At 37.7% G+C, this 25,689-nt stretch overlaps 2 protein-coding genes across 4 annotated transcripts; one reads left to right on the top strand and one right to left on the bottom strand.

Moving 5' to 3' along the window:
* Positions 1-69: 69 nt before the first annotated feature.
* On the bottom strand, positions 70-6,394 carry nphs2 (NPHS2 stomatin family member, podocin). Its single transcript, XM_007240069.3, has 8 exons — positions 5,983-6,394; positions 5,801-5,904; positions 4,999-5,071; positions 4,688-4,770; positions 3,613-3,816; positions 2,866-2,921; positions 2,635-2,713; positions 70-1,665 (listed from the first exon to the last, which is right to left on the bottom strand). Exons 1-8 carry the CDS (start codon positions 6,320-6,322, stop codon positions 1,399-1,401), a joined length of 1,206 nt encoding a protein of 401 aa, XP_007240131.2. The 5' UTR covers positions 6,323-6,394; the 3' UTR covers positions 70-1,398.
* tdrd5 (tudor domain containing 5) lies at positions 3,593-22,402 on the top strand. 3 transcript variants are annotated; one of them, XM_022670150.2, is made up of 17 exons: positions 3,593-3,733; positions 10,767-10,996; positions 11,864-12,322; positions 12,961-13,112; positions 13,575-13,658; positions 13,749-13,805; positions 14,131-14,290; positions 14,425-14,588; positions 14,891-15,105; positions 15,998-16,207; positions 16,308-16,374; positions 17,509-17,706; positions 17,815-17,949; positions 18,362-18,454; positions 18,554-18,694; positions 20,986-21,145; positions 21,898-22,402. In XM_022670150.2, exons 2-17 carry the CDS (start codon positions 10,768-10,770, stop codon positions 22,083-22,085), a joined length of 2,712 nt encoding a protein of 903 aa, XP_022525871.2. In that variant the 5' UTR covers positions 3,593-3,733; position 10,767; the 3' UTR covers positions 22,086-22,402. The 3 variants fall into 3 exon arrangements, with proteins under 3 accessions (XP_022525871.2, XP_049321829.1, XP_049321830.1); XM_049465872.1 differs by lacking the exon at positions 3,593-3,733 and adding an exon at positions 9,564-9,841; XM_049465873.1 differs by lacking the exon at positions 3,593-3,733 and adding an exon at positions 9,874-10,143.
* Positions 22,403-25,689: the final 3,287 nt, after the last annotated feature.

Genomic DNA, 25,689 nt, shown 5'->3' with positions numbered 1-25,689 from the left:
ATTTCTAAGTACAGGAAGATTCATTATGATTCAGGGTGTTTTTACAGGTTTGAGTGCAAAACAATACTGCACAATAAAACTCACCATCAAATCAATACAGAATGAGGAAACTTTTTTTCTTGCAATAATTACTATGCATAAATAAACATAAATGAACAGTAAGGGTCATGAACTTAAGCAATTAAATACTAGTTGACTAGTCAACCAGGACACTCATTGCAGTGGGGAGTTGGAAAATTTACAGCAGCAATCCACACTGAGAGTAAGTAAAGTATATATTTTGACGGCAAAAGACAGATTATTTAACAGAATATAACAATAAAAGTTCATGCTGCTTTTGTTCCATGTTGGGAAAAAAATCCACATTTAGAGACGTGATGTAAATTTAGATCTTGTGTGTCTGCATTATTTGTAAAAGTATTTATTGTCCTCTTTAAAAATGTAGAATAAGAAGCCATGTTTAATTTAGAGTCAGTTTAGCTATCATTTAAAGTATGATGTTGCGTTTATCAATTAGCACTAAACAGCACTGTTTAAGAAAATTATAATGATTATGATTGATTTGCTATGGAAGTGATGTATAGTTGGTGATTTTTAAAACATCTATTCAACTAGCATGATCATCTAGACCAGTGATTGCAATCCATGGTCCTGGAGAAGCCCTTTGAGCTGCATAATTGCAATATTTCCAATATTTCCTGCCCTAACGCACCACCTCCAACCTGGCATGGGCAGTATGGTAAAAATATTCTATCAAAATATTTAAAAAAAAAAACATTTTCATGATACACAATACAAATGCAGTACTTAACAGTAGTTATAAGCACACTGGCTTACTGGAACACTCAGGGTTTGTCAGTGTAGCGCTGTCGGGCGGCATTTACTAGCAGTAAGTGCTGCTGCTAAATATTGGAAATCTAAGCTTACTGTAGTTAATTAAACGTAAGCTCTTTTCTCACCCAAATAAATGGTTTGCAGAAGAGTGTAGAGTGAAGAGTGTGTCTGTGTAGATTTAACATTCAGCACTCGGTTGACTTTAAAATATATATATATTTTTTTTAGGTAAATAGACAATTATTGATAATGCGCCTTATAATCCGGTGTACCTTATTGTCAGTAAAATATGCTAATGTGCCCTACTTATAAGGTGCTACCTATATTTTTATATTAGACACCCTATCTATAAACTATCTATCATTGTTACTTATTAACTGCTGGTCAAAAGAATGATTCTGATATGTTGAGAAAAATCAAATATAAAAACACAGAACACATTTTTATCCAATCAGATTGTATGGTTACTATTAGTTATGATACAAACACACCATAATGCATCATTGTTCACACATTGTTTTCCATTGCTGTCCAAACTAGTGTTTCTAATGCATTGTTAAATCACTACATCATAGGGGAATCTTTATCTACTTCCTTGGAGGCGCCACCAGTAGGAAGGTTTGGATTGGTGAGGTTGGCTGGATCTGGAAGCTGAATGTTTTGGCTGAGGAGGTCAGATGGCAGGTTGAGCACCACAGCAGGCTGGTCGGAGCGCAGAGTGTGCAGGAGCTGGAGCAGCCGCAGTTGGACAGCCAGAGGAGAGTCAGAGAGAGAGTCGATGGAGGCCTTTAGAGCTTCACATGCTGCCCTCTCACCCTCTGCAGCAATCACCTAAAATTAAACAGCACACGCATGGTCAACATGGACAGCTTTCCATTAAGTACATTTATGGTAGTTCAGGAAAGTATCTCAGGACTAGCTTTCAGAGTAGATCTTTAGCTAGTTTACAGTCTTGCAGTAACATTTTGCACTTCAGTCTTTACTACTACCTCCACCATGTTTGACAGATGATGTGGTATGCTTTAGAAATTTTTGTCCCAGCATTCTGGTACACATTTATCTGGGTTTCTTTTGTTTAAAGAATCTTGATCCACATTTAGGCAGGGTTTTAACAGTATAAGTGGAATTTGCCTAAAATATATTTGGTACTGTAGTAAATACAAATTGGTCACCACATGAGATGTCCTCAGAATGTCTAGACCTGTATAAGTTGTGAGGTGTTATCTTGTGAGTGAGGGGGAACACTAGACAGTGTGCTCATGGCAAGGTGAGTTTGAGTGAGGCCTGATAGTGGGGTTTTTTTTGCAAACCAATGACTCTAAAAGCTATATACTTAAGCAGAAATTACATTGACATTCAGTTTCAAAAATCATGGGACACAATATTAGTATGTGGAATAGACAATTTCAACAAATACAATTTCTTAAAACATGTAAAACTTGTAAATATCAGATTTTTTGAGTAGATTTAAGAGGATTTCACTTATTATGATAAAACATTTTTTTTCTATTAGTCTTTTTTGGCTTTTCCTTTTTCTAGAATGTTACCAGTTTACATTTATTTTACTGAAAATATTGTAGATGGGAAAATTATTGATTGTCATAAGCCAAAATCTTTTGTTTTTCATTTTAATATTTTTGTAAAATGTTAATGCCAACAGTGATTTAACACTGATGAGCCTTTTCAGTCTAGGGTTAAACGTATTCTGGGTCATAAAATCTGTCCCCTACAGTGGAAGTTTAAGGTCAGTCTGTGCTGCACTGAATGTACCGTACTGTAGCTATAACCGAATGTTCTTACTTTGATCTGAGCCCGTCTCTTGGCTTCAGCCTCGACTGCAAAGTTCTGCTGAAGCTCAGGTGGGAGAAACACATCCTCTCTGCAACCAAAACAACACACACACTTAACGCTCTCCCAGGAGAGTACTCTCATACACAGAGTGTGGGATTAATGCACCTCTCATGCTCTCATGGTGATACTACATTATTGCCGTAAGTACTCTTTATCTGGTTTAATATTATAATGACTCACATCTCAGCTCTCTCCACTTTAATTCCCCACCTGCAGGCAATGGAATCCAGCGCAACCTGTAGAAATTTAAAGAGAAATAACAGAAGGTATAACATCACATATGTATGGGGTTTGTATACAGTATACAGGCATAGAAAATGAAGTAAAATAATTTTAAAGTGAATTACAGTTTTAAACAAAGCAAAGTGTACAGCATTTAACTATATATAACTGTATAGTTTTACTTAAGGGTTTAATAGGAAATTGCATATTGTTTTTTTTTAAATAAGCTTTGGCCCAGAGATGATGGCAGTGTTAGTGGATTGTGCTGACATATATCTTTTCTTTGCATAATACAACTCTAACCTGCATTTGAGGATTGTGCAGAAAAAAGAGTTTTTTTTAATGCTGCCTGAGGGCCCAAAGATCACCAGCATCCATTAGTGACTGTCAGCCTTATCCCTTACACACAGGGGTTTCTACAGTTTCTCTGAATATTTTGATTATTTTATGTAATGTAAGGTAAGATATTATATTCATGTCTTTGCAATTTTCTGTTACGTTTTTCTAGATACAGTTTTTACAGATTGTTGAACCACTACCCATTTTAATACACCCAATAGTTGCAAATTGTTCATATTACAGCTATTTTTTAGTCTTTATTAGTTCATGTTTTTTTTTATGAAATGAGTTATGAATTGGTTACATTATCTCCTTCTCTCAGTTTGAATAGGCTACGAAAGCTATCAGATATATTGTATGCTGTACCTGGATTTCCTGGGCCACTGTGCTCCTGTTCTGCAGTATGTGGGTGAAGGTGTGATGAGCCAGCACCTCCCTGACTGACACCTGCACCAGAGCCTGGAGCACGGCTGGGACTCCATCCAAGGTGGAGCAGCACACTGTCAAGTTCTCAATGCGATAATAACACACTGCGCTCACCTCCGTACAAACCAGGTCCTGAGTCACCACCTGCAGAGCACATGGCACGACTGAACAAACACATGACCACACTGCAGATCATATTTAACAAAAATAATTTTGAGTTGTGTTTTTTGTGGAATACATACAGAACTAAAGGAAACAAATAAATTAGGTTGTGAACAATGTGCAAATTTCATATTTATTTGAAGAAGGAACTACAAACTAATTGCATTAAAGGATAACTAAACCCCCTGATTTTAGCTATCAAATGCTAATACGGAACTTGCTATGGGAACCACCTTACACTAATAGATCAGCCGTCCTATTAAACGTACGCCTAGATAACCACCATGACAATTATGGTTGAGCTTAGATAAATTAATTTACCCAGCTGATGACACAATTTTAGTGATCTTTAACATTTTTTGTTTTCTCTACTGCATTTGTCAGGATCTAAGCAGGAATTAAAGAATTCTGCCAATGACCCAGTTCCACATGCAGGTATACATGCACAAACCATGACACACAAACCTCCACCATGTTTGACAGATGATGCAGTATAAGTTTTAGAAAGCCCATTATTCTGGAATGTTACTCTAAATGATCTTTTTCCAGAACTCTGCCAATGTTTTTAGATGTTTTCTTGCAAAAAAAAAAAAAAAAATAATAATAATAATAAAATGTATTGCCTTACTATAAGGGGCACAACTAGTGTATTTAAGCTATTTTAAATCAACCAAATCAACCAAACATATTTGAGAACAATTGCATAAATTGTTATCAAATAACATTTCTATATTATTTAGGCCTTATTACCCACTGGGTGGGATTAGGTCAGATAATTACAGCAGATCATCCAGAGGTTTGAAAACAGTCAGGACAATACAAACACAGCCTTTATACAGATAGAAAAACGTACCGCATGAGAGGGAACCTTTAACATTTTCAGACGAATGTCCACTTTTTGACAAACATCCAAAAATGGGAGGTAAAAAAGCAGCCCTAAAGCAAATCAAACAATAAATCTGTAAACAAATGTCATAAAGTAAAACAAAAAAAAAGTACCATAACCAAGCGATCACTTTTGTACTTTGTTGGGAGTGGATTTATAGGCATATGCCATTTTAATGCTTTCAGTATTTGCTTATTTATTACAAATCATTAAAATTGTTATGAATACATGAGCTATGCAAATATTTAGGACAACTGTGTATGATTAAGATGATATACCTGGCCCTCTAGGTTTCCTCTGCAGCAGATGCCCCAACCTGAAGACCACTGCACGCTCATGCTCTCTTACAATCTATGAACAAACAACAAGATTTCTTAATCAACAGTTATCATCATTATATCAGTACAGCTGTGCATCCCTTCATGTCCTCACAACAATTAATTCGATTCTGATTTGATTAGGTAATAGTTAATGCATTATAAAATTTCAGATTTCATCAAAATGCAGTGTTATTTGGTTGATTGTGTGTATTTTTGTAGATTTTTTTAAGTTTTAAAGAAAACATTCTGTGTGCACAAAAATAAATGAGTCTTAATGCCATTGCACTCTAAAACTGTCATTTTAAGGAGATTAGATTATTTTTTATATTATAAATCAAGTTTATTGATCAGCTTCTCCTCACATCTATATAAAAAAGTTTATGTTAAATTGCTGCAGTAATGCAAATTTCACATAATTTATTACTATACATAATTTATTATTATAGATTTGGTTTTAATTTAATGCAATAAAGAAAAATATTGTGTGATGCATTGTGGCAAACTGAGGAATTCAAAAAGTCTTTAAACGTCACTGGGTTCCAATATGCATTCCTACAGTGGTTTAATAGCCTTTTAAGCAAAAGTAGTAGGATTTGATGCTTTTGTGTGAGTTCATTTTTGAAGTGTGACGTAGTGCCAGTGCCACTGACAGCAAAACAACCCTAAAGCATGATACATCCACCACCATGCTTTACAGCTGGTATTATTTTTTTAACTACTCGGAAATATGAACATTAAAAGAATATCAGTAAACTCTTACCTTTACACAGAACCATATTGATAAAGGAAAGAACAAGATGACTGTTGCAAGAACTGCAACAGTGAGAAGTAACTCACAGACTCCAAGATTTCGTGGTTTCAGGGCTGTAAAGAAGCAGATAAGTCGATTAAACAAACAATTAGGCCAAAAGTTCTGTATTATCTACCACTGCTCTTACATACCTTCCTCATGCCATTCACTCTCCAACAGACCCAGTAACTCCTCTCTCTCTTCTTTAGTCCTCTCTCTCACACTGTCCACATTAACCACGGTGCTGCTGGACACAACGGCACCATCATTTCTCTCTTCTTCTTCCTCCTCTCCCTGTCTTTTCGTCTTCTCTTTCCTCCTGGGAGGCTCTTGGAGCTTCACTGACCTGCTGGCCTTGTGTGCTCTCTCTTTGGCTATCGGTGTGGTATCCTTCTTGGTCCTGCTGGTTCTTGGAGGGTGTACTGGTTTCAGTGAAGCTTCTGCTCTTCTCTCCATCTCACCCTCTACCTCACTTTCCTTTAGAAGAAGCATCTACTGCTCTGTGAAGTTCGCCTGAGGGGCAATACCTGACCTCCTGGGAGTCACTTATGAGCTGCACACTCACTTCACATCATGACACACACAGTGTGGAAGAGAAGTGTCCAGGGGGCTGGACAATACAAATCTTGTGTCTTTTACATCAACAAAGGTTTTTTCCACCAATTTAAAGATAACCCTTAACCAACCTTTAGTTTGTTTCATATATACTGTAGTTGTGACTGTAAAATATGTGATTTCAATTTTACATTTACAGCATCAACAACACATGTAATTGGAGATGGGGTGTTTAAACCTTTGACTTTTGCATGGATATATTATGACTCTAACAGCTAAAGAGATGCTACTTTTACAGATCTGACACTTAAACCCTATTTCCAGGTCATCATCTACACTACATAGACAGAAATATTCGGACACCTGTTCATTAATTGTTATAAAGTTTATGTTTATCCTGCTTTTGTTGGAGTAACTGCCTCCACTGACCAGGAAAGGCTTTCTACTAGATTTTGCATCATTATTTTGGATAATCACTCCACCTTATCCTAGGGTTGTCACGATACCAAAATTTTGACTTCGATACCGATACCAACTGTAGTATCACGATTCTCAATACCAAAACGATACTTGGAAGAAAAAAAAACCAATAAAAATATCTGAACATAAAATGTTTATTTTTGACTGAACTGGATTGAACACTGAACAATAGGTGCAAACGTTTTTATTCTAAAATTAAACATTTGAACAAAAAACAAGTTTCGTTATTATAACCTTAACTATAACATAATTATCTAAACACTTCCTAAAAACTAAAACTAAAACCAGAGGTAATGGTAGCCTGACTATGTGAACCTGACGGGCGGGCAGAAGTTAAGTTCTGAATAAGGAAAATAAAGAGACAGAAGAACATTACAATGTTATGTTCATTTTAACACTCACTGCTCCGTTTTATTAATCAACCGTTTACCGTTTTTAATAAGCAGTGGCTATTAAATCTTAGTAAAGCTACAGACAGAGTGTATCTTGACTAACTCCACTAACCTGTCGACTTCTCAGCTCTTTGTAGAGATCAGGGTGCTTGTCTGCTATTATGTTAAATAACACTGTAACATAGAAGCATAGAACTATTATTTAATTAAAATGATTTTTAAGAACAGCTAAACACAGTGCTGCAGGTCAAACGCGGAGGCGTTCACGTGCGAGAGAGAGAGAAACAGAGAAAGAGACACAGCGAGAGTGAGAGAGAGAGAGATTTGCGTGTTCTGATGTGAGCTACTCACAGGTAAAGGTTCTTTTATCTCCTAGTGCTCATATTCTAGTCCCACACATAACTCTGCAGCTCCCTCAGTGTTTTTTGTCGTATTTTGCGGCTAGCGCGAGCGCTTACAACTAACACCGCGGACCGCGAGGTGCCGCCGCGCTTGTGCCGAATCCGCTACTGAATCCGACTCCCGATTCGCGGACAGAATCGGCACAACACCCCCCGCTGTACAACTGCGGGAGTGAAAACAGCGCTAATAAATAAAGTAGTTTAGTTTCACTTTCAGTTTTCGTTATTTTATTTAAAAATAAAAATATAAATAAAAAACAGATGCCTACATCTCAGACTATTTTCCCACACTTCACTCCTCGCGCCCGTTTTGTCCACAAGTCGCGGACGAGAGACATCTGTTATTTTAGCCGTCGCCATTCTACACTCGCTGCTGCTCTGCTGGCTTGCGCGTGAATCGATTCATTTGTTCAGAACACTAAGTTTATCTGAATCCTGCCACACCGACTGCTGCGGTGTGAATCAGTTTTCTTATGAACTGAATCAAATCGCGCCTACTAATTTGACTCATTTGAAGCTAGTGACTGGGCTATATACAGTATCGAAAGCATTCAACGCTAAAGAACCGAATCGTTTGTGATGACGTAGTATCGAAAAAGAATCGAACCTTCGGTACACCGTGCAACTCTACCTTATCCTTACTTCTCCAACTCACCCCACCTCATTCCAGAGAACCCTGATCCACAGCTCAATCCTGGAGGGCTTTATACCCCTCTAGCCCATATCTGACATTTTGACAGTCCTATTGTACTGGCAATATTTTTCTACAGAGAACAAACAAGCTGTGTGTGAATTTGCTCATCAGTGTCACTAATGGGTGCAGTTTAAAATAGGTGAATGCACTAATGTAATTCATTAGAAGGGGTGTTCACAAACATTGGAACATATACAGTGTATGTGTGGGGGTATGTGAAGAGTCAGCAGTAACCTCCTTCACTAAAGGCTGATGGAGGGAGGATTTGTCTGTGAAAACAGCCGCCCAGATTCTTAATTAAAACACAGCAGAAGTCTCATAATTCCCAGAACAGCAGGCTACTGTGTTCCCAGGTGTTCCAGAGAACCCTGGATATTATCTAAGATAAATCATGTATGTATATTTTTCCAACACTTGCCTGTGTGGGTACAGTGCCATAATAAGTGGGACATGGCTTCTGGGTAAGAATAACAAAATTAAATGTTGACACTGATATCCCTTTTACTTAACATAAAATAATTGTTTACATCAGTTTGTAAAAAGCCTATGTTAATTTTATAATGATTGGCCCTTGTATCACTTTTAAGAATACATTATTATCAGCCCAACAATAGTTTTACTTTAACCTGACTGTAGCTTTTGGTTGCACCACTGTGTTTGTGGAAGTTATCTAAAGTAAAAAGTGATTAGTTTCAGTGAATGGACTGAAAAGTAATGTATAGTGTAACAGGGCAACAAAAATGTTTATTTTTGTTGCCGAGGTTTGTACTCATAAAAACCTTTCAAGGTTGGCAGGTCGCTAGATATATGTAGATAATAAAAAAATCTATAAATATAACTATTTATTAGTAAATATATTGAATAGTTGTTTCAGAAATAAAATGGCATTTTCAAAAAAAAAATCTTAAGAACAGCATCTTGTTTTTTTTTTTAAATAAGGTAAAGTTAGATAAATGTCACATGAGTTTTGTAACCATTTTCGGCTTATAAACCTAGTAAAAACTGACCAAAGTTTGACCAATACATGTTTTGAATAGTAAAATATATGTCTTATTAGATTTAGAGTTGAAAAATAAATAATAATAATACATTTCATTTGAAAGAGTTACAACAAGCAAAAGGCACCTATTTGGTGGAAATGGCCATTAAAATACATTCTTAAGTTTTATTTATTCGGTGCATTATTAATAATAAAAAATAATTATATCTTGAAGTGTAAAAGCAGCAGCTCCTGTCTGACTGAACTTTCTGTCTATCTGTCTGCCCAAACAGTTTGAGCTGTCTATCTGAGCTGTCTCTCTGTGCTGTGATGACGCTGATATGATCTGAACCTCAGTAAGGTGGTGGTGTTGGTGGTAGTGGTCGGCTAATTGCTCCGTAATATTAGCGTAGTTTTGAACCGAAAACTCTAAATTAACACTATGTAAGAAAGAGACTGTGGACTGACAGGGACTCGGACACTCACCCGACTCGGAGAAAGCGTGTTTAGGTTCGTAAAATTAGTAAAATATCCTGGAAAAAGCCCGGAGGTCAGAGCTGAGCCGCGTGCTAACGCTGAGCTTTAGTGATTTAGTTAGTTAACGCTAACTAGCTAAAGCTAACCTAGTATCAGTTAACCTAACGCTAGCTTAACTAACCTGACTAGTGTTTGTGTTTTAGATAAAGAAGCACCAATTCGCCTTTCTACTGGGTAATTTCACAAGAAGCCACTTAACTCAATTTCTTGTGTGTAGTTAATATTAATTATTATTAAGTCAGGTGTAAACTCTGCTAATGAGTTAAACACACCAGGTGAGTCCTTAAGTTCTTATCCTCTAGATATCTGTTTTCTTTAAAAACACTGTAAACTCCTGTGTCTGTATCATGCAGATGATTAATTTAACCTGATCTGCTTTACTGTAGGATTATTCATGTTTAACCCCTTAACAGGCCATTATTTTTGCTAATTGCCTGTCTGACATTACACCACCAAATCTTGAGGATTTCTATACAAGCATTACATAATAAGCTTTCATGTTTGATAAGGAACATTACTGAAAAGCATACTTGTAACTCTAATAAAAAATGTATCAAAAAATATTGAAGTAAATGTCAAAATATAATGAATTAAATAATTTTTCTCTTTGCTGAACGTAATTTTAAAATCAGTATTTACCTAAATACGAATCATTTTCAAACATGCAGAATTTGTGTTGATTCCCGTTACTGATCTGGATTTATTAAGTGGAGTAAAGTGTGAACAGGCAGCTTCTCCAAGTGTCCTGTAGGAGATTTCAAAGCCCTCAAATTTTCAGAATGTAAATAACTTATTTTACTGCAAAAAAGGGTTTTGTATAACCTACACCTGTTACCCGTATACAGTACAAGGCATTTTAAGTGGTTAACCCCTTCCTTTGCGACTCCCTCCTCTCCAGCATGAGCCAGGACCAGCTCCTCTCCTCCCTAAAGAAGGATGTTCGCTCTCTGCTCATTTCATCCAAGCATGGCCTCGCTCCAGAGCAGCTCAGGAGGGACTACCAGACCATGCTGGGACACCCAATGCCCCTCAGGCTCCTGGGGTTCCGCAACGTGCTGGACATGGCTAATGAAATGCCTGATGTTGTGCACTTGGCCTATGCCCTCGATGGAAGCATAGTCTTAAAAGGTAAAGATGTTCTTCTAACAATAGCTATAGCTGTATTAGACCTGTGGTGACCTTGATTCAGAAGGAAAATTTACAATATTGTAATTTTTCATGACACATTTATCAATGACCAAATACAGTACCAGTCAAAAGATTGGGCACCTCTTTGGACACATGCCTTATATTTTTAAGTTATTTAAATAAGTATCTGTTGCTTAGATAACATCTTTGCACATATTGGCTGGATATTCTCAGTCAGCTTAATTAGGTAGAGTCACTTAGGATGGCTTTCAGTTAACAGCTGTGCTGAACTTGTCAAGAGTTAGGGTTGGGGGAACTTGTAGAGTTGGTATACTGTAAATAACCCTATTTGAGTAATGTTTTAATCCATTATGGCAACAACTACTCAACTAAGTAAAGAAAAAACTTTGAAAGTATCCTCAAGTGCAGTCTCAAAGACCATCAAACACATTATGATGAAAATGGCTGTCATAAGGAAAGGAAGACCAAGAGTTTTCTCTGTTGCACAGGATACGTTTATCAGGTTGTTTATCAGAGTTACCAGCCTTAGAAATCGCAAGTTAACAGCACCCCAGATAAGAGCCACCTAGAATCTTTTAATATGATTTTTTTTAAATGACTCCTTATGGGTTTTTTTCATAGTTGGATGCCTTCGATATTTATTTGCATTTTCTTCTGTAAAGAAGAGAAATAAAATTTAAGGTGTATCCAAACTTTTGACTGGTACTGTTTGTGCCCAGTTTTATTCATTCTATTTTATATTACACAGAGCTCATTAATAATATCATGTTATTAAAAAAGCACCTTATATTATGAAAAAAATATTGTGCATATTAAATATGGATTATATTATTTGTTTGTTTCTAGCAATCGGAGATGAGACCACAAAGGGCATTGAAGATCTGGTCTCCAAACAACGAAACCACAAACCTAAACCCTCTATTAAAAAAGGGTTTCTGGGCACGTTTCCTTCCCGTCGTCCACAGTACCATCACCCGTTCGTCCTCCCTCGCAGGGGCCACCCGCCTCCTGCCCTTCCTGCCCAGTTGCGAAGCCAGCTGCGGCAGGTGCTGTCCCACGGCGCGGTGAGACTGTCTGAGCTGGAAGCTCGTTACATGGCCTGCTTTGGCAAGCCTCTCAAGGTGACGCAGTACGGCTTCTTCTCCATCTCAGAGATGCTCGCTGCTGCCTCAGACCTGCTTGTGGTGAGGCAGACTCGCATGGGGTCACTGCTGATGTTGCGGGCCATGCGTCCTGCCGTGCCTACTTCTTCGGCTATGTACTCAAAACAGCCTGCAAGGATCTCCAGCCCCCCAATCAAACCAGGTTTGCTAATAAAATTGTTTGTGTGGGAGTTCCAAAATTTGTAGTTTTTCAGCTTGTTTTACTAACAAATGTGGTTAATGGTCATAAGATATTCCCGGTGGTTTCTGTGGTGTTGCTGGTTGGTTGCTATGGTATTTCAGGTTGTTCATATGGTGGTGTTTAAATGGTTGCTATGCAGTTTCGTGGTTGTTGACCCAGCATCTCTAAAAAGTGATGCCAAAACACATCTAAAGCCTTTAGGGTTGGTTTGAGGTTAAAGGGCAGTGTCTGTGAAGTGTGTAGATGGATCTGGGTCATCCTCTGCGCTCTGTGATGGCAAAAGTGAATGAAATTACAGTGTGGAGATGTGATTAAGCAGTTTAGGAAGGAACTGAATAATAATTAGTGGTGTCAACTGTTAAAAAAGATATTTGATTAATCACAACAATATTCTGTGCTTTATCATAATTAAAATCATGATTCAATATTTTTTTAATTCTGGTTCTTCTGTTACTTTGGAGAGGGTCAAAAATTATAGTGTACATTATAGTGTGCATATACAGGTTAAATGTGTACAATAACTGAATATATCTGTTGGTAATGAGTAAACCATACTAATAATTGTACAAATTAGTGCTGTTTCTTTTTTTTTTTTTTAGTTCTGAGAGAAAAGGCAGTCCTGAGCAATGTAGAGATTGAAGTACAGAGCCCCAAGGAATTTGCAGCTACCAGTGCACAAAACACCAGGCCTCCATCCCCAGTTCCCCAACCTGTAGAGGAAAAACAGTCCTTTGAAAAGTCTGTTGCGAAGGTTTGTAAGATTTGATTTCATATTGATTTAAAACTAAAACCAGTTATGAAAAAATATTCAGTTAAGTAAGTTAATATTTTATTGGCTGTTTTATATTTTCAGTATATTCTTGTTTCTCAGTCCTGGTCCTGGCACCCCCTGCTCTGCCCTTTTTAGATATTTTCCAACACACCAACTGCACCTCTGAAAGGGCTTCTGAATGAGCTATTGAGTTAAATCAGAGGCCTTTAGACAAGTAAAAGCACTAAATGTACAGTGGGCACATGTTTTGTATTGTCCCTTTTCTCAGTGGAAAAAAAAAAACTATATCTGACTATATCGTTGCTGTCATGAAATCGGTTTAGTTTTTTATATCTGTATAAGCCTGTGTAGGTGATCCAAATCCATGTCCATATAATGTACATGCATATATAAGTACCTTGAAATGTTAGACAATGTTTGATGATTGGTTTTGTGCCATAGCTTGAGGAGCAGTTCAAGCAGAGGATTCTTGAAAATGTGGATGCAGGAACTGTCAGCCAGGAGCTGAGAGATAAGCTTCGACAGGTCAGTCATTCCGTTTTTTCTGTACAATAATGGATTCTTGCTTTTATGCACTTCTTTTATAATTATATTAACCTGTTAATATCATTTCAGGTTGTTGCTGGTCACAGCCAAGGAATCGCCATTTACAGCCTTCCTATAGAGTACAAGGTAATCTCTTCAACAGAACTTAATAAATAAATCAATGAATCATGCAGTCCGAAGTAAACTACTGCTGTAGACACTGATCATAGAGAGGCTGTTTTCTGTTTTTTATGTATAACATCTATGGTTGAGGGCGCAAAGTAAAAAAAAAAAAAAAACACAACACCCAAACATTCAGCAGACAGATTGACTGCTGTTTAAGAAAAAATCTCTTCTTCCAATTGCTGTGACATCCTCTAACTGTACATATTATATTGCTCTTTTGTGTATGTTGTATGAAAAAAAAGAAAAAAAAGGTGATTAACAGTTTTCCTTTTTTTCCTGGTTTAAGAAAATGTATGGCGAGGACTTGCCTGTGGCCCAGTTGGGCTTCCAGAGTGTGACTGAATTGGTTGGAGCACTAAGTGACATTTTCTATGTGAAACCATGCCCTGAAGAGGGAGCAAAGCACCTTCTCATTGTGGAGCTTAACGACAGTGATGCACAGCAAGGTATTATGTCTACTAATCGCAATGCATGTGAATCTTCACACAGATAGAACCATTGACATTAAAATAGATGTACATGTTTTTCTAATGATTTCTACTGTATTTACCTGCTGTTTGGCTATTTGTCTGTTTGCCAGATTTGTCACAAAGTGAAGACTGTCTTTCCTCACTGAGTCCTTCCACTGAGAGCTGCTATTTCAGCTGCGGAAAGTCAGCATGGGAGCCAGAAGAAGGGGAAGAGACTTCAGATTCTTCAGCATCTGATACTGAGATAATAGTCACCAACAAGACTATCCATCAGGTTCTTGCCCTTGTAGAAGTTAACAGATTTTTTTTCACAGCACTGTACTTCAAATCCAGATAATTGTACATAATATTTTGCAACTATGGGCCTTTTTCACCAAACCTATTCTTAAAACCCACTTCCTCTTGGAGCAATTCTGAAATGCTCCAATGTGTTCGAATTTGGATTTTATTTTATGAAATGTAAGAAAACTCATAGCAAGATGAGCATTATTTCTTCACACGGTTGCTAGACCAGTCTCAGTCTGTGAGTCGGTGTTGTTACAGCTCTGCATTAACTAGGCTTTTTGCTGTTTTCAGATGGTGGACATTTTTCCAGTGATGAATGTGAGCAGTGGGTCGGGGGTTCCACTGGATGCACTGCAGTGCCAGAAGCTGAAGCCTCCCACCTGCAGAAAGGAAAGAGAGCTAGTACCTGCCCTAGTGGAGAGGATGGAGTCTCCGAGCCTCTTCTATGTCCGATTTGATGAGAGCCAAGAGGCCAGAAATCTGGAGAACATGATGATTGAGATGAGGTTATTTATTTATTTATTTATTTATTAGGTTTTTCATAGTTACCAAAATCAGTCACGGGGAACAGACTGCACGTATTTGTGCTTTTCTCCTGTAACTCAACAGACCCGTCACAATTATTAATAAACTGAATCGGGTGTTAAAAGTTTTTCAGTATTTTCACAGCTTATACGACAGCTTTAAATTGATTTTGGTGTTGGTTTCTCAAGACTGATTTTAACCTCTTATCATAATTATTAATTTTTCAATTTGTTCAATGTTGTTATCCAATTTCTCATTTATGTTAAGTCAATTTATTATGCCATTTTACTAACATATATTTTTTTCCTGTTTTAAGCATTATTTTTAACGACAGCTCAATTCTGTTATTTTTTCATTTTTTTACTCATTTAAAACAACCAGAGGTGCAATAAAATTTTAAAAAGGAAAGAGCTAAGCACTATTGGTAAATTTTAGGTTCTTCTTAAATGGTAGTAAGGATAGAGCATGTCAAATCTCAGTAGTAAATTTCAGAGCATTGGGCCACCACAGAGAGAGAGATCAGTAACCTTTTATTTTTTACTTAGTCTGGAAAACCTTTAGAAGAAGCAGGTCAAATAGCTATAAACTATCTCTGATACAAAATGGGTCGATGACCTAAGTTTTAGGCTCATTTTATCGATCGTAGTGAAGACTGGCAGGGCCCCAAAAAGCAGTTAGTTACAGTAGTTCAGCCAAGAAGCTTTTAGTAGATACGGTACATACAGTATTTGTTTAAGATCATTTTTTAGTATGGCACAATACTGAAATGTTTGTTATACCGTAGAATGTGCAGAATAACTTTTAAGCTTCAATAGTTATGTTGGTCTCAGTACCAGTACTGACTTTTTGTGGATTTTTTGGTTTGTGTTTTAGGAGCTGTTACACCTGCCCAGAGGTTACTGAGCGGTACCGCCTCCCAGATGCATATGTACGACCCGGCCAGGTGTGCTGTGTGGCCCCCAGGGACATGTGGTTCTACCGCGTGGTCATCCACCAGGTTCTTAATGCCACCGAGGTGCAGGTGTACTACGTGGACTTTGGGGACCTCAGTGTCGTCAAGAGGAACAGACTCTGTTTCCTAAAGTCAGTTTTTCATGTTTTTATACATTTTTTTTTTTTTTTTGCTGTGATTTAAGAGGATTTTTCAGTTTTCTCACCAGGCTTGATTTTCATTTTCCTGCAGGTCATGCTATGCTGACCTTCCAGCACAAGCTGTTCCATCTGTACTTGCTGGAATCAAGCCAGTAAAGGTAGAGTAACCCCTAGGATTCTGCTTAATTTGTGTCCGCTGCCCACTAATAACACCCCTAATAACACTGTTGTGAGAAAACCCAAGAGCATTCTGTGCTTGCCTTGCTTTTTTTAGTGACTGTGTCTAACTGGACAGCAATTGAAGCTTGTTTATGTGCAAATGCATTGTTATTTTCCCAAATCGAAGAGCTGTAATGAGGTGCAATTAATTGCTTGTCTTGTTCTGCCTGTGCAGCAAACAGACACAGTGCAGTTCTCATTTTCTACCAGGTTATTGTGTTTATCTAGACTGATTCTATAGTATAATGCTAGTGTGTAATCATCACATTGTATTATGGAAATTAAATAATTCTATAATCAAATAATTAAAAATTTAAATAATTCTATAATCAAAGTTACATTTACTTTTATACTGGCTTTACACTTTTATTCAGGGGACATGTCCACAAATAACATTTACATTGTGTAAATGCGTTTTAGCTCCTTTAACCCTTTATGACCAACATTTTGGTTAATAAACCATAGCTTTTTTCTTTTGTATTTATTATTTTTTATATAATGTTTTAAGGCATATTTATGTCCAATACAATGAGACATACAAGTTGATCTTAAATGAAAATATGTATATGTGCAAGAATAAGCAAATACATATCTTTGCAAGCTTTATATTTTTAATAAACTAACTAAAACTTACAAAACTTACTAAAACTGAAAAACTAAGAAGTCTCCTGCACGTTTGGGTGCTTCTTTGCTGTGAAACATCTGGTTCAGATGATCTGTTTGTCATAAAAAGTCAAAATAGGAATTTATACTTCCAAATTTAACTCATTCCATCATTTTTAAATTCATTTTAAAATGTGTAGTTGTGGTTTCTAGTATGTATGAATGCCATGTGAGCCGAGGAACAGTTTAATATGCAGCATGCATATACAACTCAGAGAGACCTATAGTGTTTTACAAAGAACAAGAAAAAGTGTTTTTAGCAGAATGAGCCTTTTTTTAACACTGTTTTAGGAGGAGGTGTTCCAATACTTTTGTCCATATAGTATATATTTAGCACAGTATCCACAAATGCAGTGATTCCATGTTAACTATTAAAAAAAACTTCACTAATCTGATTTTCTTCATCACAGGGCATCTGGACAAAGGAGGCCACCAATGCTTTCCAGAAGCTGTGTTGTGAGCGCACCCTAGTGGCTGCAGTCCACAGCTACCAGAAGAACTTCCTGCTTCTTTTTCTGTGCGACACACACACTGAGGAGGACCTCTATATTCACAGTTTACTTCTGGCTGAGGGCCACGGCATGGCCTGCTCTCCTGCCAGCACACCGGTCAGAGATGTAGCTCCTCTCTCCTCTCTCCTCTCTTCCATGCTAACTAGCATCCTTGAGTTACTTTCCAGTGGATATTCCAGTCAGTTCTTTTTGTTTCCTTCTCAGATATTAAAGCAGTTCAACCCCATAACCCTTTACCTTGGAAATGATAAGCTGGAGGAAATAGAACATTACAGGAACCCCCTGGATCTCGCGAACGGCCTCAGCCAAAATGATCGGCCTCAGCAAGATCCCTCCATGGTATGCAGTCACATATATCTGGTAGTTTTTTGTAACTACCCACAGATAATGTACAGTGTTTAGTGTCTAAGGCTGTACTGGGCAGCATGCCTGTTTGCCCTCAGCTTTCTGTAGATTACTCTGCTTCTATGCAGCCAAGCTCTTTCTGCTGAGATGGTAAAGTGGGGAATTACAGGGAGCCAGTATTGGACAGCAGTCATCAAGCTGGGTTTTTAGGGCCCATATATCACCTGTCGCCCGAATGCCCACTGCGCTTTCTTTGAGCGCCTCAGTCGTATTGATCTGTTCTCAAAAAGAAATTATGAACCGTATTTGTTGATGTTTAATTAGCATACCAATGTCAGATCAATAGCACACATTTATGTTTTTTACCATTTCATTTACGTAGTAAAAATTAATGTGTTTTTCTCAGTTTTTGACAGATGGTGTTAAGAAACATCTGCCTTGCAAAGAAAACGAGGATCATCTTGATCTTCCTGAGCTTGAATTCATCTGTGTAGCTCAGGTGGGTTTACACATTACTACTTTTCTCCATACATCTTACATATATGCTGTTTTATGTAGCATATAAAACATCTATTTATTTTACTTTCTCACAATCTAGGTTGAAAAGGCTAATCCATTTGGGGAACTGCTGAATAAAGAATCATCCAACTTTAATAACTGGGACCCAGAGTGGACTGATAGAAACAGTGCAGAGGACGAGCCCAAACCTGTTCAGAACTGGCAGGAGAAAAGTGGCGCAGTAAGAACATTTGGGTCTTATTCACCAACAGTTCCTTTAAAATTCCTTAAAAATACAATTTTAACAGTGTGAACAGATTCCTCATTCACCAGTGTTTATGTATTTGTGCAGTTTTAAAGGACGATGGCATTTAACATGAATATTTAACGACAAAGGCATTTAACAAGAATAGAGATTTGTACACTTTTAAAGCACAAATCACAAATATGATGTAGACTAGTCAGGTTTGGACTTTCCCAAAAGCAAAAATTAAGAACATTCTTAGGAAGATATTGGCAAATGAGGCAATTTTTTTTTTTATTCAGAATTGTTTTTATTCTTATTGAGGTCTAGTATTAATTTCTCAACCCTGCCTTTAAGGTAAACTAATTTTAACCAAAATATTATAAAATGTACAGTATAATCCAGAGTTAATTGTCACTATTAAAAATATATATATAGTACTATTTTAGTTTAGTCAAGTTAAGTAGTTTTATATGTCAATACTGCATTTGTACAGGAGATACAGATGATTAAAACTATGTTACTTTCCTTCCTAAATTTATTAAAAATATAGCAAAATATAAATCTAAAAGAATGAGACGCTATGTGTACAATACAACAAGGTCAAAGGTATGAGAGAAGAGACACAACACATTAGTGCATTATTGATGGAGGCGGGAGAATGGAATCTAAACGGCAAGATATCTCTCCAGAACTGTGTAACACTACTGTAGTTAACTAAAATAATGTAATACTGCTGTTCAGACTAATTACAATATACAATGTACTTCCTTCATTTCAGGTATTACTTCTGTATTACCCTGTGAACAAATGCACATGTAAAGTAACTTAAAATCGAATTAAAGTTACTGCAAAGATTAATATCTGACAGTGGTTCATTTTGTATTGTGTTTAAACCTCAACCACTATATGTTGTACACAGTGTTGTACTCTTTCATTAGATCCCACTATTATAATTGCATAAAAATAAATGTATAAATATGGTGTTTTTTATACTTTGACAGTTTTCCTAAAATTAGATTCAAACTATTTAAGCACGATATTAACTCGATTAGAGCATCACAGTACATTGACTTGTAATCCCTGTATTGTAACCCCAGCATTTGATCCAGCTTGCAATCTATTCTTGCCTGCAGACTTGAAACGGCAGGTTTTTACCTTTTTATCCTGTCTCTGCTGTCGTCTTTTTCTCCAGAGTGAGAGCTCTGCTGTCTCGAGTATAATTCACCTCCTGATGCGCTGCTCATTGTCTCTCATTATAATCCATCTTCCCTGGAGACATAACTGCAATTAATTATTTGTTAATTAGATGAGAATGCTAATTAGCTTCTCCACAAAGGCCTGTCTGCTGAATGATAAATAAAAAAAATCTTTGTGTAGAAAGACAGGTTTATAAGGTGAAGATAGATGTGAGCTGAAAGCTTAAATGCTTCCCCTCAGGCATTTACTCTATCTCTCGTAAAGTAGCTAATAAGCAAGCACTTCCACTCAAAGTTCAAGTCGATGTTTTAAATTGAGCTCCTTTTACGACAGATGCAGCTCCTCTTCTCTCTAAGGTGGTGGATTTAAGCTAGCTACGGAAGCTAGTTAGCTATGTGGTGCCTACACAAATGCCCTAAATACTAGCCCTTAGTAGCTACTTTAGACTGCATTTACTTAAACAGTACTAGCATAATTAATTAAATAAGAGTTTATCAGATATTCTAACACAAGTGCAGAAGAAGAAAATTCTTGAAAGTGAGTGTAGAGAACTGAATCCACTTCATTCTGCCACAGACAGTTAGGGACCTAATTATATTATTATAAATTGTTTTGGGATTTTTAGTAGCTAGTTATGTTATTTAGAGCTGCAAAATTTTAAAGCCACATTAAAACAGTAACAAGCATTTCTCATTTTATAGAGTCTAACCATGGGTTTGTCCAGCTCTCTCCTGGAAGCCCCCAGCCAGGGCCCCGGTGGATGTGTTCCATTCTGTAACTAGCTTACCAGATTTAACATCATTAAGCTCAGACTTATCATACCAGGTGTTGAACTTAACTAAATTAAATAATACTTTTTTCCCAAGAGAAGAGTTTTGGATATGTCTAAATCCACCACTTTTTGTATGAATGGTCTTTGTGTTTATTCTTATACTGTGTTGCTAAACAATTATTGCCCAGATTTGGATCTTTTCATTTTATATTATTTATATTATTTATTTTAGACTTTTGCACAGTACTCTGTACTCTGATGTCCTGATATTTGTGAGTGATGAATGTTTTCCTTTTTTATGTGTGTGTGTGTACAGGCTGTGTCGCTGTCATCTGCACCTTCTGTGAAGCTGACATCAGGAGCTCAATTCCGTGCATATGTACAGGACTGTAAACAAGCCCAGTCTGCCTCCACCCTGCGGACTCTCAGCCTCCACACTCCAGGCCTGATGGGCAGCTGCAGCAGACAGCAGACAGGTTAAACCCAGCACAACCCCAATCTAGACACAGCGTTTCAGAGTTAAGATAACGGAGAGCCTGTAAACCACAGCAATTTAAACGAACACTCACTGCATAAACAGCATAGTAATAAGTAGGGCTGGTAGAAGTTATTGATAATGTAAAAAATAAAACATCTTCAGCAGTTATTCATGTTTTTTGGTTAGTTTGCTTTGATGACATTTACATGTCTTTTTACATCACCTCTCAGTATTGTTTGACCAAAAAATGTTGTAATCCTATATTTATTTTTTATGGCATTAAGTCCTGCTAGCGCTGAGGTTAGCGGCTAATGCTAATCCTGCTGCACTTAGTCTTAATGATGGAGAAACATTTTTCAGGAGAGAAATCTGTGTAGATTAACATCCAGCACTCGTTTTAAAAGAATTATATTTATATTTTAATTACAGTTTTGTTTACTTAGGCGCTTCCCAGCTTCCCCATAAGAAGGGACACATGGCGACACCCTTGCTCACTTCGATGTAGTCATCCTTACTAGTGTCGCTTAATGCGCCTTATAATCCAGTGCTCCTTATGTATGAAAATAGACCAGAAAATAAAGTGTAATTGTTAATACGCCTTATAATCCGGTGCCCCAGGTAGTCCAAAAAAGCAGTAAAAACTCATTTCTATATAAATATACAGAAGAGTAAGGGTTTCCTGAGCAGATAATTAAGTCCCACACACTCTTCCTGTGTTGTTCTGAGATTGACACAGTTTTTCTTTTCCAGACATGTCTGTTGAATCATTCCACTTCCCGCCAACCTCCAGCCTGGCATTTCCAGTGTTCAAGACTGGACACAGTCTGGGTCCTGAAGCACTCTTTCGTCGGCATGCCAGCCCACTAGCTCTGGGCCCAGCCGCTCGCCTGGCTGCGGGGTCTAGCCTCCTCCACTGGTACCCTCACAAAAGGGCCTGAACAAAGGGACCCACTTTCTCCACTAACATCCAGATGACTGCAGGTTACGAGTTCAGAACCTGGACGAAGAATCTGGACGCAGTGTTTCAGTGTTTTGCATTATGTTGAATATAGTTTTATCTGTTTTATGTTATAAACATTTAAAAGCCCTCCCAGGTGTGATGATGTGAGCAATTTATGTAACAATATCTAGAGAGACAGAATATTATTAGGGCGAATTAATAATTTTTACGTAATGATGAACCTCAAAATACATTTCTCTTTATGTTACTCATTTCTATGTTTCTTCCGGACTTCAGTAAAGTTGCTTGTTCTGACCCAGTTGTTTACTTGTTCATTCATTTGATCGTGATTATAGAAATATACAGAATTGTTGTTTACGGGTAGAGTTGGCAGATTGGTCTGAAACACCAGAATAAAAATAGATGAATGACAAATGTTTGTCTTTAAGTAAGTTACCTTAATTTTGCCTCAACAGTGCAGTGTATATATACAAGCGTGCACAAAAAAAATAAAAAATAAAAGTCCGATGGTAGCCCCGACCTGGAATATACAAATTCTAATTACAGGTAAAAAAGAAACATAATCACGACAAATTATTCACTACTGGAAACAGTAAGTATGGCAAATATGTAGTGATAAATTATTATTATCGCATATATTTATGTATATATTTTTATCATATTCACACAGGTAAGTAAAGCTCAGGGAATTACCCATTGGTACCCTTTTGGGACCAGTGTTGGGCACGTTACTTTGAAAAAGTAATTAGTTATAGTTACTGGTTACTTCTCCAAAAAAGTAACTGAGTTACTAACGGAGTTACTCCACTATAAAAGTAATTAGTTACCAGTAAAAGTAACTATCGCGTTACTTTTTATTATTCGCCCCTCAAAAAAAGGAAATCAATTATGCATTTACTATTATTATTAGAAAAATAACAAACGAAAATAAAACCAAAATGTTGACAAAAATATAATCTAACGAATTTCAAAAAAATAAAACGAAATTCTCCACACAACCAAAGAAAATTACTAAAACTTGTAATACTGAAAAAAGCGGAAAAACGCGTCTGGGGATGAAATTTAACAAACCAAGCCACACTCAAAAGAAATATGTATATATAAAACAAAATAATGGACAAAAACAACAATTTAATGCCCGTTAAAATGGTATTAATATAACAGCTTCACCAAAAGAGAATAGAGCTTAGATCATGCCCAAAAAATCCGACCCAGCCGGAGTCCGTGCACATTCTGCCCAAGCCCGAACCATAAACTGTCATTATGAGCCTGACCCGATCCGCCCCATAAACTGTCTGTTTTCGGGCTGATTGAATGAGCGAAATATAATCAGAATTATGTTAATTAACACTGTAACATAGAAGCATAGAACTATTATTTAATTTAAATGATTTTTAAGAACAGCTACACACAATGCTGCAAGTCAAACGCGGAGGCGTTCACGTGCGCCCAGAGCTACGTGATTACAGTTTTCATTTTTATTATAGTTTAATTTTATTTTGTTTTTATTTTTTCTGTTCATTTTAGGGTGGGCTTGCTAGCGCGAGCGCTTTACACAAGAACTAACGGGCCACGAGTGCCGCGCGCTCGGCACAACAACTCCCGCTGTACAACTCCGCTGTACAACAGCGCTTATAAATAAATTAAACACAAAAATGAGGGTATTCTATCTGTAATTTCAGTTCGTTTTAGTTAGTTTTATAAACACAAAATACAGTTCGAGATAGTTATGTTTTTCCTTTTAATTACCGTTTTTATTAGATTCAGTTAACACAAATGTTTTTCACTTTCAATTTTCGCTATTTCGTTCGCTTTAGTGAACAATAATAATTGGTTACTTAGCAACATTGTGATTATCACACCAGAGCTTTATATAAAATAAAAATAGGAGCCTGATTTCGGGTCGGTCCTCAGGTCAGGTGGGATTCGGGCAGAGAATCTAAGCTCTAAAAGAGAAAGCAGCAGCACCACAAAAACCGGAGCAGCTAAAAAGAGCTTAACGTCCTTAATTCGGAACTTGGGTTGTCCACGGCAATCACTGAATTGATTAGAGCACGCAAATCGTCACAATTGTGCCTCACTTCACCACGCCAAACCACAGGCACAGCGGCCAGAAGCTCAAGTTCACCGGACAGAGGAGGGGTTAACCAGGGCAAAGCGAAATAAAAAAAAAAAGTTCATAGAGCTGCTAAAGTAACGTGCAGTAACGGGGTGTCGGAAATGGTAACGGCGTTATAGTTACAGTCATAGTAATTAGTTAGATTACTCGTTACTGAAAAAAAGTAATGGCGTTAGTAACGCCCTTAGTTTTAACGCCGTTACTCCCAACACTGTTTGGGACTATACAGGTAAGTATGAGCAGCACTAGTTTAATACAGGTTAGTACACACACACACACACACACACACACACAATTGTCTATGTTTTGTACATCATTACAATCCTGTTCTAGGGATTGTCAGTAATTGTTTGTGGCTGCCCCCTTGGCTTGTATGACTGCCTGAAGTCTCCGCGGCATCGATTTGACCAGCTTGTCGCAAGTTTCCGCACTCACAGCTTCCCAGGCAGTGGCGATGTTCTGCTTCAGTTGGTCCAGCGTAGTAGGCTTTCTGTCGCGAATTTTCCGCTTGACGATGGCCCAAAGGTTTTCAATGACATTGAGGTCAGGCGAGTTGGCCGGCCATGCCAAAACTTCAAGCTGTTTTTTAGTGAACCAATCTTTGGTCGACTTTGCCGCATGAGCCGGTGCAAGATCCTGTTGAAATATGAAGTCTTCTTCGCCGAACTGTTCCTCAACAGTCGGAATCAGGAACGTTTCCAGAACATCTTGATATACGGCAGCATTGACAGTCTTCTTGAGGAAGCAGAGTTTCCCTACACCTCGAGCGGACATGCATCCCCAGACCATAACGCTCTGGGGAAACTTGATGGATCTTTTCACGCACTCGTGGTTGTAGGTTTCGCCACCACGACGCCAGACACGAGGACCTTGGTCACCGAAGGAGATGCAGAAGCGTGATTCGTCACTGAAGACCACTTTCTGCCAGTCTTCAGCAGTCCACTCGCCGTGTTCTTTGGCCCACTTCAGGCGTTTCTCCATTTGTTTCTTGTTCAGCATCGGTTTTACTGCTGGAACGCGAGATTTGAAGCCGAGTTCGCGCAGACGACGGTAAGTGGTTGATCTGGAGACGTCAGCGCCGGTCTGCTTGTTCCACAAGTCGGTGAGCTCGGAAGTGGACTTGAACCGGTTGCTGACTGCGATCTTTCTCAGCTGCTTGTTGTCGCGAGCAGAAGTTTTTCGGACGCCGGAACAGTTGGTGCGCTTGCTGCAGTTTTTCTTGAGAGCTTTGCAGACGGAAGACTGGCTGATGCCGAGCTGCTCAGCAATTTTAGTTTGGGTCAAGCCTTGTTGGCGAAGGGCTTGAATTTGAGCCACTATTCCGGTTGAGAGGTTGCGCTGCTTACCCATGATTGATTTTACAACTTAGAAATTCTACTCAACCCTGACTTTATACTGCACAGTGAACACTCTTCACAGAAAACAAAAATTCGAGCATTTATTCGAATTCAATGAAACGGTT

The sequence above is a fragment of the Astyanax mexicanus genome, chromosome 16 (assembly GCF_023375975.1).
Source record: "Astyanax mexicanus isolate ESR-SI-001 chromosome 16, AstMex3_surface, whole genome shotgun sequence".
Lineage (NCBI taxonomy): Eukaryota > Metazoa > Chordata > Actinopteri > Characiformes > Acestrorhamphidae > Astyanax > Astyanax mexicanus.
Note: the sequence above shows the minus strand (reverse complement) of the source record. Positions and strands in the feature narration are given on the sequence as shown.